Genomic DNA, 18763 nt, shown 5'->3' on the forward strand with positions numbered 1-18763 from the left:
CCAGAAGGAAATCCCTGGACAGACGCCGGCGCATCCAGAGTCATGCCATGGACCCAAGCTGCACCTCCAGGAATAAATCCCTGGACAGAAGCTGATGCATCCAAAGTCACTCCATGGACCCAAGCTATCCCTTCAGAAGTAAATCCCTGGACAGAGGCTGGTGCATCCAGAGTCACTCCATGGACCCAAGCTGTACCTCCAGCAGTAAATCCCTGGACAGACACTGATACATCCAGAGTCACATCATGGACTCAAGCTGTACCTCCAGCAGTAAATCCCTGGACAGAGGCTCTTGCTTCCAGAGTCATGTCATGGAACCAAGGTGTGTTTCCAGCAGTAAATCCCTGGACAGTGACACTTGTTTCTACCGTCACAACATGGACCCAGGCCTCCTCTCTTCTAAATCCTTTGACAGACACTAAAGCTTCTACAGTGAAAATATGGACTCATAATGAATATTCATTAGTAAAATCCTGGACACATTCTGCAATGTCCACAATTATATCCTGGACTCAGTCTGAATATCAAGCAGTAAATTCTTATATACCGAGTGTAACTGATACGGTCATATTTTGGACTGTACTTATATCTGAGTCTAAGAAATCATGGATACTGCCTGAAGCTGGTGTATTCAGTATTTCATTGCATCCTCAAAGTGATTCTACTCAATCCTTGATTCAAGGAGAAAATCAAGCATCTCTTCTGTCGACACATCCTGGAATTAATAATGTTAATACATGGCCTTTGCCAGAATTTGAAACACTGGTATCATGGAGAGTGCCTTTGTCACAAGCAGCCACACTCTTACCCCTATCTGAAACTGATATTAGCCGATATTGGTTTAAACCTGAAACAGAAAGAGTAAGTACCTCGGCCTGCTCAAAACTTCAAACAGTGAGAACTTTGACCCAGTTTGAAACTGATAGATTTGAGCCCTTGGCCCAACATGAAACTCCTACAGTCATACCATGGATTCCAACAAAAACTGGTATATCCCACCCCTGGAATAAGTCTGAAAAAGACAAAGTAAGAACCTGGACCCTTTCTGGAGGTGATGCCTTGCGACCATGGTTTCACAGTGAAGCTAGTATATTCAACCTCTGGATCCAGTCTAAAAGCAGTACAGTCACACCCTGGACCAAGCCTGGGTCTCAGTCAGTCAGTATCTGGACTGAAAGAAATACAGGCACATTTTGGTACCTGACTCAAAATGATGCAGTTAGGCCTTGGTCCCATCTTGAATCTCAAATGACATCTTCTGGGACCCAAAATGGTATAAGTAGCTCTTGGACTCAGTATGAAACTAGTACAGTCAGATCCTGGACCAAGCTTGAAATCAGTACAGTGCAACCCTGGATTCAGGTTGAAACTGCTACAATTAGATCACGGACCCAGTCTGAAAATATAGAAATATACCCCCTGACCCAGTTAGAAGCTGGTACAGTAATAAGACACTGGTTCCAGACTAAACTGGATTCAATAAAACCTTGGAACCAGCCTGAAGCCAATACAATTAGATCATGGACTCAACCTGAAACTGAAACAATCCAAATTTGGACCCAGACAGAGGGCAAAGTAGTAAAACCTCCAACTTCATTGGAACTTGATACAATTACATCTTGGTTACAGACTCAAAGTGATACATTTCAACCCTGGATTAAATCTGACTCCCAATCTGTCAGTCCCTGGAGTCAGGCTGACGGTATAAATCACCCCTGGATTCAGCAAAGAGGTACTGTGAATCAACCCTACTCAGAAATCCAAACAGTCAGACCCTGGATGAAGGTAGATGCTGATGCACTTAGATCTTGGTTCTACATTCCAATGAATAAAGTCAGACCATCGACCAATTCCGAATCTCAGATCTTCAGCTCCGGGTTGCAGCCTGAAGTTGGTATGTTTCACCCTTGGATCCATCCTGAAACCCAAGCAGTGAGATCCTGGGCCCACCCTGAAACTGGTATGATTGCATCATTTGCTATCCATAAACATGACAAAGTCAGAACTTGGATCCATACTGAAGTAGAAATCAGACCTGACAGGCATTATAAGCCGATAGAATTATATCATTTGTTCCTTCTGAGGTTGAGCCAGATAGAGCAACTCCCTTAACTAGCCATTTCAGTTCCTGGTCTAAACATGTACCTTTTTTAACCAATAGAAATAATTCCTTCCCCACATCAGTATTTTATAGCTTTGTCAACTGAGATAGGTACAACAGAAAGCCAATATCAAATCAATTCTCTCCGTTTGAGTGAGCTCACAAACATTCCCTTTCTTTTCTTCCCCTTGCAAGTACTTGGCTTCCTGAAAGACTTCATTACCCGAAGGTTGTCAAATTCCAAATTACAAAAACAAATGGAAGCCCTGATGTAACATCTACATCTCTTAGCCCCCTCTCTCCATCATTTTCCTTTCTTATTCCTTGTTCTCTCCCATCACCATGTGCATTGCCCCATTCCTATTTGGTCATTTCTTCTGGTATATTGCCTTTATTCTATATTTTCCCTTCTTGCTCCATTCTTTCTCCAGCAGCCTTCTCTCCTGTTCTCCTGCCTTAGCCTCCTCTTCTGATAGCTCTGTCAAGGAACTGTCTTCCTTAAAATTTACTGAAGAGAACATTCTTTCTCATACTTTTTCATATCTGCTTGCTGCTCCAGCCACCCTTTTAAGAAAAGAACCTTCTCTGATGCCTGGGTCTCAATCTGGAACCAAGTCTCATCAGCCTGAACAAGATCCTCTCAAGTATTCACAACTCAACGTTTCTTTGGCTGAGTGTCACCTAGGTGTGGCCTGGAAAGGGAGTGTCCAGGCTTTCTGGCTCTTCAAGACAGCTGTTATTTCTCATGAAGCCACAGGCAAGTTCAGGGTAGTCATCTATTTGAGTTATTATCCTTAGCACCAAGGTCTTTGTTAGAGCCTAATTACAAGAGTTTCTCTATAGGTCAGAAGTCATGCCCTCATACTTGGCAGGACATAATTCAAACCATTATTTAGATCAGAGAATGGGGAATGGATTACAAAATCTTAACAGATATGTACATATTCAGAGAAGACCAATTTTGCTAGAAACAGTTTTTTTATAAGTGTAGTTCCTTTCAGAGCATATTATAAAAATGCTTTTAGTGCTTAGAAATGGTTTACTGTTCTATTTGAGGAATGAATAGACATATGTTATTTTCAGAGAGGTGTATTCAGACAATCTCTATTCCCATACCCAACTATATAGGGTTAAAATTTATATTTCCAAGCACTTTCCTAAAGTTGAAAATTTACAAGCACTTTGATAAAGTCAAAAAATAGGAAATCAAACTGTTCAGGTAAAGGAGGTAATAATACTTCCTTCACCTATTGAAAATATGGATTCCTCCTGCTGAGTGTGGATTACGACCTGGCCTTGTGCCTCACTGTCCCAACTGCTGGGAGGCAGACGTGGGTGAATTTCCTTGGATGGTTTCCGTGCAACTCTCTTTCTCCCATTTCTGTGCTGGCTCTGTACTGAATGAACAGTGGATCCTTACCTCAGCTAGATGTGCAAATTTCATGTAAGTCTGAGTATGTCCTTTCAAGATTCTTTAAAGATGGTATATATTCTTTGTTACAGAAATCAAATTTTGTGTATCTTCTTGCAGTAGTCACATCTGTTACATTTCCTTAACTAAAGAGAAAGCATCTCTACTTGTATCTTGTCATATCTCAAGTATCCATAAATGGGTGCTTTACCTGTTTTTCAGAGATAATTTCAGGATCCAAATCAATAGAACTGTTAAAAGATACCCTATTTTTGTATAATTTTACCTATAATAAAATGATGGAAAGTTTAAATAGTAAGGTTCACAGTTTTCCACTTTCTGACTTCAACCATGTTATCTCTTAAATATATGGATCTGTAGAAGAATTATAACTCTTTGAAAAATATCCTTTTGAGCATAGTTTTATTTCTTCTTTTAGCATAGTGAAGTAAGTCTTTGGACAAACAAGGAAAACAAAGCCCCCAGAAAGGGAATAACTGTCCAAAGTTATTTATATTATTACTATACAATATTTCAACTCCTAACTTTCAAAATGTATTTCACTAAGTGTTTTTTTTTTTTATTATGTTATGTTAGTCACCATACAGTACATCATTAGTTTTTGGTGTATTTCACTATTTGGTGTATTTGGTGTATTTTACTTTCACGATAAATATTAGGATGCCTAATAATTCAAGTTAGGAATTTTCAACAATTAAATGGTTTGCATTGTAAAACTTACCTCCTCATTTCTGAAGGTGTCTAAACATAGTGTTCCTAATAAGACAGGAGTAGTGAAGGGAATAGTAGTACTTTAATGCTCACCTGGACTTCATTTTATTCATGTTAACTCTAGAGTTCTTTTCCACATTGAAATATGTAATAATAAAATGCTTGATAAATTTCCCTCCCAGAAAAAAACTCAGAAGCACTAGCCCTGGTCCAAGTGGGGCTTACTGATCTTCAGGAGCCTGCTCAAGCTCAAACTGTAGGCATTCCACGTGCCATGCCCTACCTAGGTCCCAAGGGACCTTTGGGTCCTGGGCTGATCTTCCTGAAACAGCCCCTACATTTTCAACCCTTGGTGCTTCCTATCTGTCTAGAGGAGAACCTGGAGCAAGAGAAAAATATACAGCTGTATGACTGCTGGCTACCCAGTTGGTCCCTCATGAGAGGTGAGTAATGCAGCATATTTACATGAGCATAAGTATGATATATTTGAAAAGAAGGAGCAGTATCCTTTCATGTAATAGAAGGTTTGTGATTATCTTTTCCTTCAGCCATATTTCTCCCTCTAACTAGGGTAAAACTAAAATCCTCTCTGTTCTCCCTTTTCCACTAGGAAGTCCTGGAATTCTGCAGAAAAGGCATCTAAAAATACTGCAAGTCAGCACATGTGCCCAGTTTTGGCCCAAGCTGAATGAGTTCACTTTCTGTGTGGAAGCCAAGCAAGCTCTTGGCGAGACTGGCTGTAAGGTGATACAGCTGAGGGGTGTGGAAAGCAAAAGTTACTTCTTCAAAACCAGAAGTTACTTCCTAGCCTCCTTTAAAGTGCACATGGACATTTTGCTCTTTGTTTCTTGCAGGGTGACTTAGGGGCACCGCTGGTATGCCATCTACAACAAAAGAACACATGGGTGCAGGTGGGAATTTTGAGTCACTTCGATGAACATTGCACAAAGCCCTACGTCTTCAGCCAAGTGAGCCCTTTCCTTTTTTGGCTTCAGGGAGTTACACGGCCCAGCCATGCACCATGGTCCCAGCAAGGGGCCATGACTACCTCTGCTTCCATCTCCCTTTCAGTCTCTACCTCTACAAACAACTCAGCTTTTACTGCCACTCCTGCTTCTGTTCGGCCACAGTTCATCTCTCTGCCACAGCCTCAGAGTAAGGCCCAAGAAAATGGTAGTCAGGGAGGTATGAAAAAAAAATGAAGAGAAAAGGATAATGGAAATAGAAAAGGAGGGGGAGAGTTTTTTCCCAGAGAAATGCATGAGTTTTTAATACCAAATATTAGGAATCATTAACCTTATGACTTCCAAAGGTATTTCATCCTTGGTGTATTATTTAACTGCCATAATATTTCTTTCTGATACAGATGACGTGATTATAATAATTTTCTTATTTACTGTGATACCCATAGAACTAGAATGGTTTAATCACATTATCAGTATAGAAAGAGGGAACAAGGTTAGCATAGACACTCAAACTTTTTATTCTTCTCACGTGAACGTCTTTACTACCACAGAATCTTAACAAAAGTTATGTCAGAATTTTAAGTTGAGAATATACTTTCTTGGTAGAAATATATATAAAAATTTCTCTAATATGCTCTACTGAAATCTGTTACATTGTGACCATCTTTCTTTTCCTTACTATTATGAAATCTGTCATACTATCATCAATGACAACCTCACTTTTCTTTCCTTAGAAATTTATTTCTAACAAATCATATTTCTCCATATTATATTTTCACCTAATTAAACCTATTTATCATGTTCATACTGTCTTATCCATAGTAATGGGTGCTTTTTTAAAGCTTTTTTAAAAAAATTTATTTCATTATGTTATGTCAATCACTGTACATCACATCATTAGTTTTTGATGCAGTGTTCCATGATTCATTGTTTGTGTATAACAACCAGTGCTCCTTTCATTATGCTCTCCTTAATACCCACCACCAGGGTATTAATAACCCATCCCCCCAATTCCTACCCTCTAAAGCACTTGTGATGAGCACATGGTGTTGTATGGAAGTGTAGAACCGCTATATTGTACACCTGAAAGTAATATTACCATGTATGCAAACTGGAATTTAAATAACAACTTTAAAAAATTAAACCTTAGTGTGATGTGCAGTTGTTACTTTAAATATGATTTTCAGGTTTGCAACTTAGGAAAGTGAATTTTAGAGTTTGTCCCAAAAGTTTTGAGTTGAAGTAATAGTAGTTAATACATATATAAATTGAAATAATGGTAGAGATAAGATGTATAAAAAGAGTAAGGGAAGAGAATAGGTGAAGACAGAATCTAGACTATCCAGGGAATTACACTGTGTTAATTGTCAAAGTGATGAGGACTTTGAAATATCTGAGTAAAGAACTTCTTATCTTCTTATCTCTACCATATTTCAATTTATATATGTATTACTTCAACTCAAAACTTTTATGACAAACTCTAAACTTCACTTTCCTAAGTGGCAAACCTGAAAATCATATTTAAAGTAACAACTGCACATCACACTAAGGTTTAATTTTTTAAAGTTGTTATTTAAATTCCAGTTAGCATACATGGTAATATGACTTTCAGGTGTACAATATAGCGATTCTGCACTTCCATACAACACCATGTGCTCATCACAACAAGTGCATTGCTTCATTCCCATCACCTGTTTCACCCATCCTCCACCGAGTTCCCCTTGGTAACCATCAGTTTGTTCTCTAGAATTAACAGTCTGTTTCTTGGTTTGCCTCTCTTTTTTTTCCCCCTTTGCTCATCGCTTTTTTTTTTTAATTTCAAATGTGAGTGAATTATATGGTATTTGTCTTTCTCTGAATGACATATTTTGCTTAGAATAATACCTTCTAGTTCCATCCTTGTCATTGCAAATGGCAAGATTTCATTCCTTTCTGATGACTGAGTAATATTCCAAAGTATATATGTACCACATTTCTTTATCCATTCATCTGTCGATGGGCTGCTTCCATATCTTGGCTATTGTGGACATTGCTACTATAAACATCAGGGAGCATGTACCCCTCTGAATCAGTATTGTTTATTCTGAGGGTCAATACCTGGTACTGCAATTGCTGGGTCATAGTGCAGTTTTATTTTAATGTCTTGAGGAACCTCCATACTGTTCTCCAGAGTGGCTGCACCAGTTTTCATTCCCACCCACAGTGCAAGAGGGTTCCTCTCTGCATCCTTGCCAACATCTGTTGTTTTTTCTTTTTTTTTAATTTTAGCCATTCTGACTAGTGTGGGGTGATAACTCATGGTGGTTTTGATTTGTAGTTCCTTGATGATGAGTGATGTTGAGCATCTTTTCATGTGTCTGTTGGCCATTTGGATGTCTTCTTTGCAGAAATATCTGTTCATATCTTCTGAAAATTTCCTAACTGGGGTTTGGGCTTTTGGGTGTTAAGTTTAACAAATGCTTTTTATATTTTCGATACTAGCCTTTTATCAGATACATTGTTTACAAATATCTTTCCCCATTCTGCAGGCTGCCTTTAGTTTTGTTGATTGTTTCCTTTTCTGTACAGAAGCTTTTTATCCTGATGAAGTCCCAATAGTTAAATTTTGCTTTTGTTTCCTTTGCCTCAGGAGATCTGTCTAGTAAGAAGTTGCTGTGGCTGATGTCAAGAGAAGTTACTATAGGTGCTCTCTTCTAGGATTTTAATGGTTTCAGCTTTCACATTTAATCCATTTTGAGTTTATTTTTGTGTATGCTGTAAGAAAGTGGTCCAGTTTCATTCTTCTGCATGTGACTGTCCAGTTTTCCCAACACCATTTGTTGAAGAGACTGTCTTTTTGCCATTGGATATTCTTTTCTGCTTTGTCAAAGATTAGTTGACCACAAAATTGTGTGTTTATTTCTGGATTTTCTATTCTGTTTCATTGATCTATTTTTGTGTGTTATGTATCTGTATATTCTGTACCAGTACCACACTGTATTGATCACTACAGCTTTGTAATATAACTTGAAGACTAGATGTACTGCTTCCAGCTTAACTTTTCTTTTTCAACATTGCTTTGACAATTAAAGTTCTTCTGTATATGTTCGCTAACTGAACATAATAATAAAAATATATACGTAAAATAATTTAAAAACAAAGTTCTTCTGTGGTTCCAAACAAATTTTTGGATTTTTCTAGCTCTATGAAAAACCCGGGTGGTGTTTTGATAGGATTACATTAAATTTGTAGATTGCTGTGGGTTAGAGACCTTTTCAAGTAATTTTTCTTCCAGTGCATGACTGTGGGATGTTCAACATTTTTTGTGTGCTCTACAAATTCTTTCATCCGTGTTTTACAGTTCAGAGTACAGGTCTTTCAAACCTCTGGTTACATTTATTCCTAGATATCTTATTGTTTTCGGTAAAACTGTAAATGGGATTGCTTTCTTAATTTCTCTTTTTGCTGCTCATTAATTGGTGTATAGAAATGTAACAGATTTCTGCACATTTACTTTGTATCCTGAGACTTGACTTTATCAGTTCTACCTGAATTTTTGTTGGAGTCATGTCAGTTTTCTGTATATAGTGTCACGTCATCTGCAGGTAGTGAAAGTTTTGCTTCTTTCTTGCTGACTGGATGCCTTTGATTCTAGTGCTTATCTGATTGCCGAGGCTAGGACTTCTAATACTATGATTAATAACAGTGGTGAGAGTGGACATCATTTTTTTTTTCCTAAATAGGGAAAGAGCTCTGTTTTTTGCCATTGTGGTTGATGGTGTCTGGGGTTTTCATATATGGCCTTTATTATGTTGCAGTATGTTCCTTCTAAATCTACCTTGGTGAGGATCTTTATCATGAATGGATATTGTACTTTGTCAAATGCTTTTTCTGTGTCTCTTGAAATAATCATATGGTTTTATCCTTTTATTGATGGTATATCACATTGATTTGTGATAATTGAACCACCTACCACTCAGAAATAAATCCGATTTGAGTGGGTGAATGATTTATTTAATGTATTGTTCTATTTGATTTGCTAGTATTTTCTCAGGAATTTTTCCATCCGTGTTCATCAGATATTGGCCTATTGTCTTTTTTAGTGGAGCGTTTCTCTGGTTTTGATTTTAGAGTAATTCTCTCCTCATAGAATGGATTTGGAAGTGATCCTTCCTTTTCTGTATTTAGGAATAGTTTGAGAATAGGTATTAACTCTGAATGTTTGGTAGAATTCATCTGGGGAGCCATCTCATCCTGGACTTTTGTTTGTTGGGAGTTTTTTTTATCATTATTATTACTGATTCAATTTATAGGTTGGTAATCAATCTTTTCAAATTTTCTGTTCCTTTTTCTAGGAATTTACCAATTGCTTCCAAGTTGTCCAGTTTGTTGGCATATAGTTTCTCATATTTTCTTATAATTATCTGTATATCTGTTTGTATTTTTGTGGTGTTGGTTGTTATTTCTCTCTCATTTGTAATTTTATTTATTTTAGTCCTTCCTCTTTGCTTCTTGATAAATCTGCCTGGAGGCTTATCAATTTTATTAGTATTTTTCAGAGAACCAGCTCTTGGTTTCATTGATCTGTTCTGTTGTTGTTTTTAGTTTCTATATCATTTATTTCTGTTTTCATGTTTATAATTTCCTTCCTTCTCCTGGTTTTAGGCTTTGTTTATTGTTCTTTCGCTAGCTCCTTTAGGTGTAAGGTGAGCTTATTTGAGACTTTTCTTGCTGGTTGAACTAGGTATGTATTGCTATGTACTTCCCTCTTAGGACCACTTTTGATGAAACTCAACAGTTTTGGACTATTGTGTTTTCATTTTCATTTATTTCCATGTAATTTTTTATTCCTTCTCTGATTTCCTGGTTCACTTATTCATTACTTATATTTAGTTTAACTTCCATGTATTTGTGGTCTTTCCAGATTTTTTTTTTCCTGTGGTTAATTTCTCATTTTATAGCATTGTGGTCAGAAAAGATGCATGGTATGACTTCCATCTTGAATTTCTTGAGGCCTGTTTTGTGGGCTTACATGTGATCTATTCTGGAGAATGACCCAAATGCACTTGAAAAGAATGTGTCCTTTGCTCTTTTAGGTTGGAATGTCATGATTATATATGTTAAGTTTATCTGGTCCATTATGTCATTTAAAGCCCTGTTTCCTTGTTGATTTTCTGTTTGGATGATCTGTCCATTGATGTAAGTGTGGTGTTAAAGTCCACTACTATTATTTCATTATTATCAATGAGTTCCTTAATGTTATTAACTGCTTTATGTATTTGGGTTCTCCCATGTTGGGTGTAGAAATATTTACAAGTTTTAGATCTTCTTGTTGGATTGTCCCTTTTATGATTATATAGTGCCCTTCTTTGTCTTTTGTTAATAGTCTTTGTTTAAAAGTCCAGTTTGGGGTGCCTGGGTGGCTCAGTTGGTTGGGCGACTGCCTTCGGCTCAGGTCATGATCCTGGGATCCAGGATCCTGGGATGGAGTCCCACATTGGGCTCCCCCTCCTCCGTGGGGAGCCTGCTTCTCCCTCTGCCTCTGCCTGCCACTCCCCCTGCTTGTGCTCTCTCTCTCTCTCTCTGTCAAATAAAAATTTTTTTAAAAATCTAAAGTCTAGTTTGTACAATAAAAGTATTGCCACTTCGGCTTTCTTTTTATAGCCATTTGCATGATAAATGTTTTTCCATCCCCTCATTTCAATCTGCAGGTGTCTTTAGGTCTCAAATGAGTCTATTATAGACAGCATACAGATGGGTCTTCCCCATGGATGGACACATCCATTGTGTCACTCTTTGTCTTCTGATTGGAATATTCACTCCATTTACATTCAACATAATTATTGTTAAATACATATCAATGTATTTGCTTTGTGGTTGTTTATGAAGATTTTCTTTGATACATTCTTGTCTTTCTTTAATGGTTTGCTGATTTTCTTTAGTGATATACCTGGTTATTTTTTCTTTATTCTTTGCATATTTATTAGTGTCTTTGATTTGTAGTTACCATTAGGTTTGTATATAATATCTTCTACATGTAGCAGTCTATATTAAGTTTATGGTCATTTAAGCTTGAAACCATTCTTTACTCCTTTCCGCCTCTCATTTTAATATCTGCTGTTATTTATCTCTTTATTTATCTATTTGTTTATTTTTTGAGAAAGCGTGAGCAAGAGGGGAGGGGAGGGATGGGGGAAAGGGAGAGAGAGAATCTTAAACAGACTCTATGCCCAACATGGAGCTGGACTTGGGCTCAAACTCAAAACCCTGAGATCATAAACCAGACCAAAATCAAGGGGCTTAACCAAATGAGCCACCCAGTCCCCGTATGCTGTCATATTTTAAATCCTTTTATTTTCTGAGTTCCTTGCATGACATTTTATAGAAGTGTTAATTTTTACTCCTCATATGTTTCCTACCTTCCTACTATAACTTTTGGTCTCCTGTTTCCACTCAAAGAGTCCCCTTTTAATATTTCTTGCAGAACTGGTTTACTGGTCACCAACTTCTTTAGTTGTCTTTTGCCTGGAAAACTATCTTTCCTTCTGTTCTGAAGGATAGCCTTGCTAGATAGAGTATTCTTGGCTGCAGATTTTTCGCATTTAGCACTTTAAAAATATCATGCCACTCCTTCCTGCTGAAAATCCACTCTTATCCTTATGCATTTTCCTTGTATGTAACTGTCTTCTTTTGTTTTGCTGCTTTCAAAATTTTGTCTTGTCACTGTATTTTGCTAGTTTAATTACTTGGTGGAATTAAATTAAATTAATTACTTGGTGTAAGTTTAAATCTTGGTGTGGGTCTACTTTTGTTGATTTTGTGGAGGGGTTTCTGTGCTTCGTGCATCTGGATATGTTTCCTTCTCCAGATTAGGGGAGTTTCAGTTACTATCTCTTTAAATAATTTCTGTGCCCCCTTTTCTCTCTACTTCTTGGCTCCTATAAAATGAATGTTATTACATTTGATGGAGTCACTGAGTTTATTCTCATTTTGTGTACTTCTCTCTTCTCTCTTTTGTTCAGCTTGATTACTTTCCATTATTCTGTCTCCTAGATCATTAATTTGTTCCTCATTTCTTCTATTCTTCATGCCATCAAGAATGTTTCGCATTTCATTTATTAAGCCCTTTATCTCCTATGTTATTTTTTGTGTTAGTAGTCTCACTGATGCCTTCCAGTCTTTTCTCAATCCAGTGAGTATCCTTATGACCATTATTTTGAATCCTCTATCAAGCATGCCACTTATAGCAGTTTTGCTTAGACATCTGGCCTTGGCCTTATCTTGGTCTTTCATTTAAGACAGATTTCTCCATCTTTTTATTTTGTCTAAGTCTCCATGCCTATTTCTCTGTGTTAGGGAGGTTAGCTACAATTCCTCTTTGGACAGTAATGGTCTTAGGAAGAAGAGGTCCTGTAGTGACCTGCTGTATCGTGTTACTGTTCCCCAAATGCTGCCACTTCCAGGCATGCTTCCAGTGTGTGCTGCCTTTGTTCTTTTGTTTCATTCTGGCCACTTTATCATTTCAGCCAGTCTTTTACAGTGGCTCTCCTCACCTGCTCTGGGTAGTGTTTAAACTCTGGCCTGAATGTGGTTGGTTTTAACTAGGTGTGTTCTGGACTGCTTGTGAAATGAGATGTGTTACCACTGCCTCTGGACGCAAGGCTTCACAAAACTCTCAGGTTGGGAGATGTGACATAGGCAGGAGTTTGTACTAGGGTTATGGGAAGGCCACCCTGGTGAAAAATCCACCACACTGAGACTGAGGCAAATTTGACTGAGAAGGGCAGTCTTGCCAGGGCACAAAGGGGTGGAACATGGTGTAAAAAAGTTGTGTAGCAAGCAACCATGCTGCACTGGTTACCGCAGGTGGCCCTGTGTTTATTCTGAGGGGCAGGGGACATAAATGGTACTTTCTAGATCCTTTGTTCCTGGAGACGGTCTGTCTATGAACACTGCCTCTGGGACATTCTCTGAACTGAAGCCTCTCTGCTGTGTGGCCCAGGTGCTCTTCAGATTGCTGTTTCCACACTGTATGTTCCCAGGCTGTTTACCTGTCTTTTCTCTAGGAGCAGCCTCAAGGCCTCTGGGCTCTCCCAGAGCCAAGCCTACTGACCTTTAAAACTACAAAATTCAGCCCCTTTCACTTTCCAAGCTAATTCCTATGGGGTTTGTTATCCTTGTGCACTGCTATGTGTGCTAGTCTGTCTGTCACCCTTCTTCTACATCATTGCTCCCTACCCACTGCAGTGGCCATGAGCCATTTCTCTCCCAAACAACATCTCCACACTTCCTGCCTTCTTTGATATGGCTGCTTCTGTCTTTAGCTGAACATGTATGTTCTCTCAGTCTTCAGATCAAATTATGTTGCATTTCAGATAATTTGAGGGTTATATAGTTGTGTTCATTGCATGGGGTGACTATAGTGTCTTCCTGCTATACCACCATCATCCCCTCCTAAGTGTCACTGAATATTTAAAAAGTAATTAAGCTCAGTTCCTTCTGTTCCACTGAAATTTTTAAATTTATTTCTCCAATAAATGGTCAAATAAAATTTTGCTTCTTTTTTTATTGCTTACTATATTAATGACTCCTAACTAAGCAAACTAACAGCTGAAAAAGAATTCCCCTTGGGAAGAGACCTATAATAGTTCCCAATAGTTTGACAAATGAAAGGTAATTAAACTGGACCATAAAGAAATGATTGATCTGGAAACATAACAATAAGGCAATTATTCCTTTTAGGGAAATAGCATATATGTAACAATACAGACTGTGTGTTTGCAAGTCAATTTTAGTAACCGTGATAAGTTTAGAAGGGATAGGAAGGATGAAAAACTTTAAAGATGGGCTACAGATGACGATTCTACTGAATTTACTTTTATTCTCAGCTTTAGCAGATCGAATTTCTCTACGATATGCCATGCCTTGGCAAGCCATGATCATCAGCTGTGGCAGTCAAATTTGCAGTGGTTCCCTTGTTAGCAGCTCTTGGGTTCTCACTGCTGCCCACTGTGTCAGGAACATGTAAGTTTGCATCCTGCTTCATATAATACACTGTGCTAAAGTATTTTCAAATTAGTTTGTTGAAGTCTTCTTTGAATTAATTCACTTCATATTATGCCTGAACAGTATCTCTTATCTCTATAGAATCTTTGCATCAGGCTAGGCAAGAAATTTGCCTCAGCGTGTTTGATTGATATTTCCTTTAGTTAATACCTCCCTAGTTCCACTGTGTATGAATTTTGAGTTTTCATAGTGTTCTGATTTCCCTACAGGTAAAGTAGGAACTTTATACATCATAGCTAATGGAATACATTACAAAGCCTAATACTGATGGCTGTTAAGGCCTCATATATCCTAGTGAATATATTCTAATTAGTCTCTAACTACACACTTAGGAATCCTGAAGACACTGCTGTAATACTAGGCCTGAAGCACCCTGGAGCACCTCTGAGAGTTATTAAGGTGTCTAACATTCTACTGCATGAGAGATTTCGGTTGGTGAGTGGGGCAGCAAGAAATGATCTAGCACTGCTGCTCCTTCAAGAGGTCCAGACTCCCATTCAGCTCTTAGCACCATTGGGACATCTGAAGAACCTCAGTAGCTCAGAATGCTGGCTTTCTGGGCCAAGAGTTCTCAAACCAGGTCAGTAGTTAATTTGCTTATTAGGACAGTGGTTCTAAAATATGTGAGATGGGGGATCCATTTGTTTGATGTTAAAATTCAGGTAAGAATTCTAGCCAACATTGTCTCCATTATTAATTTTAATTTTTTTTCATAACTCAACTAATTTTTAATGGGAACATGAAAAATTTGTATTTAACTATCGACTTATATTAACAGCGAAAAAATTTAGTCAAGGGTTTCAAGAGTTTTATAATTGCATGCTACTTACTATCCAAGGAGACCCTAAGAAATCATTAGTAAATACTAGATTAACAACATGATCCGAAATGTAAAAAGAAAATGTGGCTGTGTAACCAGGGATTCCAGCATCCTGTGATTCTTCTATTTTCAGTGTCTGGGTTTTGATCAAAATAAGAGATATTCTCTGGGATTTGTTTTGGTTTTATAAAATGATAGTTTTGATAATGACTACATAAGATTTCAAATGTGCAAAATGATACAAGGTAGATCTTTCTGTGTACAGTCAAGTTTAGTAAATAAAGTAGACATGGACTGCTTCCTAAATGTGCTAACTTTATAATAATGAAAAACATAGGTCATTGTTTTTACTTATACTTAAGAAAATGAAGTTAGATATGACTTGAAATATATTTTACAAATGAAAATAAAATTGCAAATTATTTGGAATGGCATTTAAAACGTGAAGAAAATTATTAGAATGGATAAATATGTGCAGTAAGAAGGTGATAACAAAATAAATGAAGTTTTTTGGCATTAAAACTTAGAGATAATTTAAAGTGATGATGATATCATCTCATTAGTTAGTGTTACAATGCAGGCTATATCTCTTGGACTTCTTATTTTATACCTGTTTTTCTAGGAGAAACAGATGAGAATCCAGAAATGTTACAGATGCAGGTGATGGGAGCTTCAGGCTGTGCCCACCTCCACCCTGACATTGGCAGTTCTATTATCTGCTTCATTACTCAGGAGAAAGGCTCTGATACGAATGTGGTAAACAGTTCCTGTTCATTTTTTAATTCTAATTCATAGAAACTATAAATTTTTCTACATATAAAAATGTAGACCATGCAATTAGTAAGTTATAAATATAAGAAATTGGGTTTTTGTTCAGTGGGAATAAACAAAATTACTTACAGAACAAACTTCCTCAAAAATGTATGCTATTAATCTCTGGTTTATCTGACACTTGTTATTCTTAACTATCCACACTGAAATGCTGTTTTGGTGGTGTCCATAGAAATTAGGAATTTCATATAATTCTGTATATTCTAATACATGGCTTCTAAATTTCATCATATCTGAAACCTTAATTTGCCTTTATAAATGCCATCTTTATGGACTAACGGTCAATGGCATTATCAGTAGTTTCCTATGAGAAGAATCTATTTGGTAATTATATTGATTGGCTGCTAGCTATTTGAGACCTCTTTATTTTCTGAATAGTTTTTCTCTTTTCCAACTAACAAAGTCTAATAATAAGTAAGAATTTAAGACAGTGGCTTTAATCAAAATTCTACCATTGCCTTCACAGGAACCTGTGACTCCTGGCAGTGCTGTTATGTGCAGACCAGTGTCTGGAAATGGCAGCTGGAGACAGATAGGCTTTACCAGTCTAAAGGCACTTGCTACCATTGTCAGCCCACACTATTCCTGGATATTTTCCACATCAGCCAAAACAGGTCATCCCCTAAACCAGGCACTCATGCCTTGGGTGGAAAAGCCAAAGTCATCTAGTCTTCATAAACAGGCAACACTGCCACTTTCATCATTAATGATTCTTGTAATGCAGAGTCTATTGTAAACCAGTGGTTATAATGACCAGTACCAATCTGGTCACACTGTGATAAAAAAAAAAAAAAAAAAAGAGATCAGAACTTCCAATTAAAACAAAACAGTTGAATTAAGACCCTAACTTCTCTGCAGTTATTCCTTAGAAAAGCATCAATTCTATCCATTAAAATGACAGTCTTTTAACATTGTAAAAAAAAAAGATTTTAACAATTAAAATTTCAAAAATGTAAAACCTTCCACCATGACTTGTGATAATAGTTAATAAGATAATATAAAAAAATAAATCACATTGAAAAGTTGACAAATACATAATCACACCTCATAAAACTTCAGAGCGCTCATGTGTTCTATCAAAAACATATACGCCTAAACTTATTATTTCAGTTGTTAAAGAGAATAAGACAATTATAAAGCTTGAAGTAGTTAGTAAAACATAAAAAAATTAATACACAATGTACATAAAACCCTTAATTATATAAAAATAAACATGAAAGAAGGAGTTTTCCTTTGGATTTTCCATATGTAACTAAACAAGTTAACAAAGGGGAAAAAGGCAAACCACAAACAAGAAATACAATCTTAGTTATTAAAACTGTCTTAACATCATGAGATGGTGGCTTGGATTAAAAAGATTATAGGAATTAAGCATAGAGCAGCTATATAGAGACAAAGTACTTGTTTGAAACTGAAAAATGATTATAAACACAGACAAGTAATATGGCACGATATATTAAATTAACTGCAATTGAAATTAAAATTAAAAAAATAAAGGAGTCGCGGTAAATGAAGAAATCATGAATACAGTTAGCTGTAAAGATGGGACATTGCAAAGAAAAAACTTTTTTTTAGAACAAATAAGATCAACTAAACCAAACCGGATGACAGAAAACATATGCTTTTCCTGGAGGCATACAGCAAAGGGGATCCAGATGCCCCTCCCTGAAGAGGAAGTCTGGGCGAACCCTGTGGAGAGGGTGGCAGGTGGATGCAGTCTGCTGGGTCGGTGACCTCAGTGCTCACTCTTTGGAAGGCCAAGGCCAGGCGGCAAGGAGCTGAACATGGCACCCAGGTGACAGGCAGCACGAACGCCTTCACCACCAGAGATGGAGCATCTTGTGTTGCATTCTGCCAACAGCATGAATGCCCCAGGAAGGGGTTCCCGGGTCATCTGGCCTGCAGAGGAGAATGCATCCACTCTCGACTTCCCCGCTCCGGGCCAGCCGGGTGAGACCGTGAGCAGAATATCAAGCCGGGCCATCACGTCCCCAGAGCTAGCCCACAAATGTGGTGAGAGAATGCCCACGAGTGGTTTTGAGCCAGCAAAGTAGGCTTGGGGCCGTTGGTCTGGCACCAATGCAAGCCAGTCTATCCAGGCATCACTGACAAGCAGGGGCTCCTTGTACTCCCCCTCCCCCCGTCTCAGTTGGGGGAAGCATGCACATAGATCCAGGCCTAGTCCCCGACCGGGTCTCCACACGTTTCCTCCAGAGTGGATTTCATATGCGCCCCCACGGTCTTGGACCATGTTTTCCATCTGTTCGCCCTTCATGTGGATGCTGTCCAAGTCCACTGGCACTCCCGAGTGACATTTGTTCAATGACAGACGCTGGCATTGTCCTTGCCGGGGAGGGAAGGTGAGAAGGGCCAATGACAAGAGGTGTGCGTCCTGGGAAGGAGACGGAAACCCCTAGCTATTTCCCACACCTGGGACCATCCGTGCAAGCAGCACAGATGGGTGGTGTGCCTCACACCCGCCTGCCAACTCTCACTGCATCCTCCTTGCCTTCACCTCTGTGTGTCTGTTCATCGAGAGGGGAGACAGACCCCTGAATAACCACGGAATACAAACAAGACCTGTGTGTCTGGAGGGACGTGGCTGCACTTGGCCTCTTGCCTCTTTCTCCATCATCGGCAGAGCTGGAAATCCCACAGGACCTCTCCTTTCCTGCCCGGGGCCTACACATGCACTCATACACACGTGTGCACATGCAAACACTTAGACACGCAACACACACACATACGGTCTACACAGGCATGCGCCTGTGGACACACAAACACACACACACACACACATGCCTGGAAACACACAGAGACACAACACACACAGGCACACGCAAACACACACACATGAC

At 38.3% G+C, this 18763-nt stretch overlaps 2 protein-coding genes across 2 annotated transcripts; both read left to right on the forward strand.

Annotated features, from left to right (window-relative positions):
- Positions 1-489: 489 nt before the first annotated feature.
- Positions 490-2112, forward strand: LOC148161747 (uncharacterized). Its single transcript, XM_088020591.1, has one exon. It carries the CDS (start codon positions 490-492, stop codon positions 2110-2112), a length of 1623 nt encoding a protein of 540 aa, XP_087876717.1.
- Positions 1207-16641, forward strand: LOC148161748 (polyserase-2-like). Its single transcript, XM_088020581.1, has 9 exons — positions 1207-2869; positions 3379-3559; positions 4427-4687; positions 4855-4988; positions 5099-5399; positions 14077-14212; positions 14587-14834; positions 15697-15830; positions 16372-16641. Exons 3-9 carry the CDS (start codon positions 4519-4521, stop codon positions 16639-16641), a joined length of 1392 nt encoding a protein of 463 aa, XP_087876707.1. The 5' UTR covers positions 1207-2869; positions 3379-3559; positions 4427-4518.
- The last annotated feature ends 2122 nt before the right edge of the window (positions 16642-18763 follow it).

This window comes from Eumetopias jubatus, unplaced genomic scaffold (assembly GCF_037043125.1).
Source record: "Eumetopias jubatus isolate StellerSeaLion01/CBP00866 unplaced genomic scaffold, mEumJub1_p1.0 scaffold_75, whole genome shotgun sequence".
Classification (NCBI taxonomy): domain Eukaryota; kingdom Metazoa; phylum Chordata; class Mammalia; order Carnivora; family Otariidae; genus Eumetopias; species Eumetopias jubatus.

Coding starts and splice junctions, on each gene's coding strand:
- LOC148161747 (XM_088020591.1), top strand. CDS start 490: ATGTCCACAATTATATCCTGGACTCAGTCTGAATATCAAGCAGTAAAT.
- LOC148161748 (XM_088020581.1), top strand. CDS start 4,519: ATGCCCTACCTAGGTCCCAAGGGACCTTTGGGTCCTGGGCTGATCTTC. Junction 4,989..5,098: donor TTGGCGAGACTGGCTGTAAG/GTGATACAGCTG, acceptor TGTTTCTTGCAG/GGTGACTTAGGGGCACCGCT. Junction 5,400..14,076: donor CTCTCTGCCACAGCCTCAGA/GTAAGGCCCAAG, acceptor TTTTATTCTCAG/CTTTAGCAGATCGAATTTCT.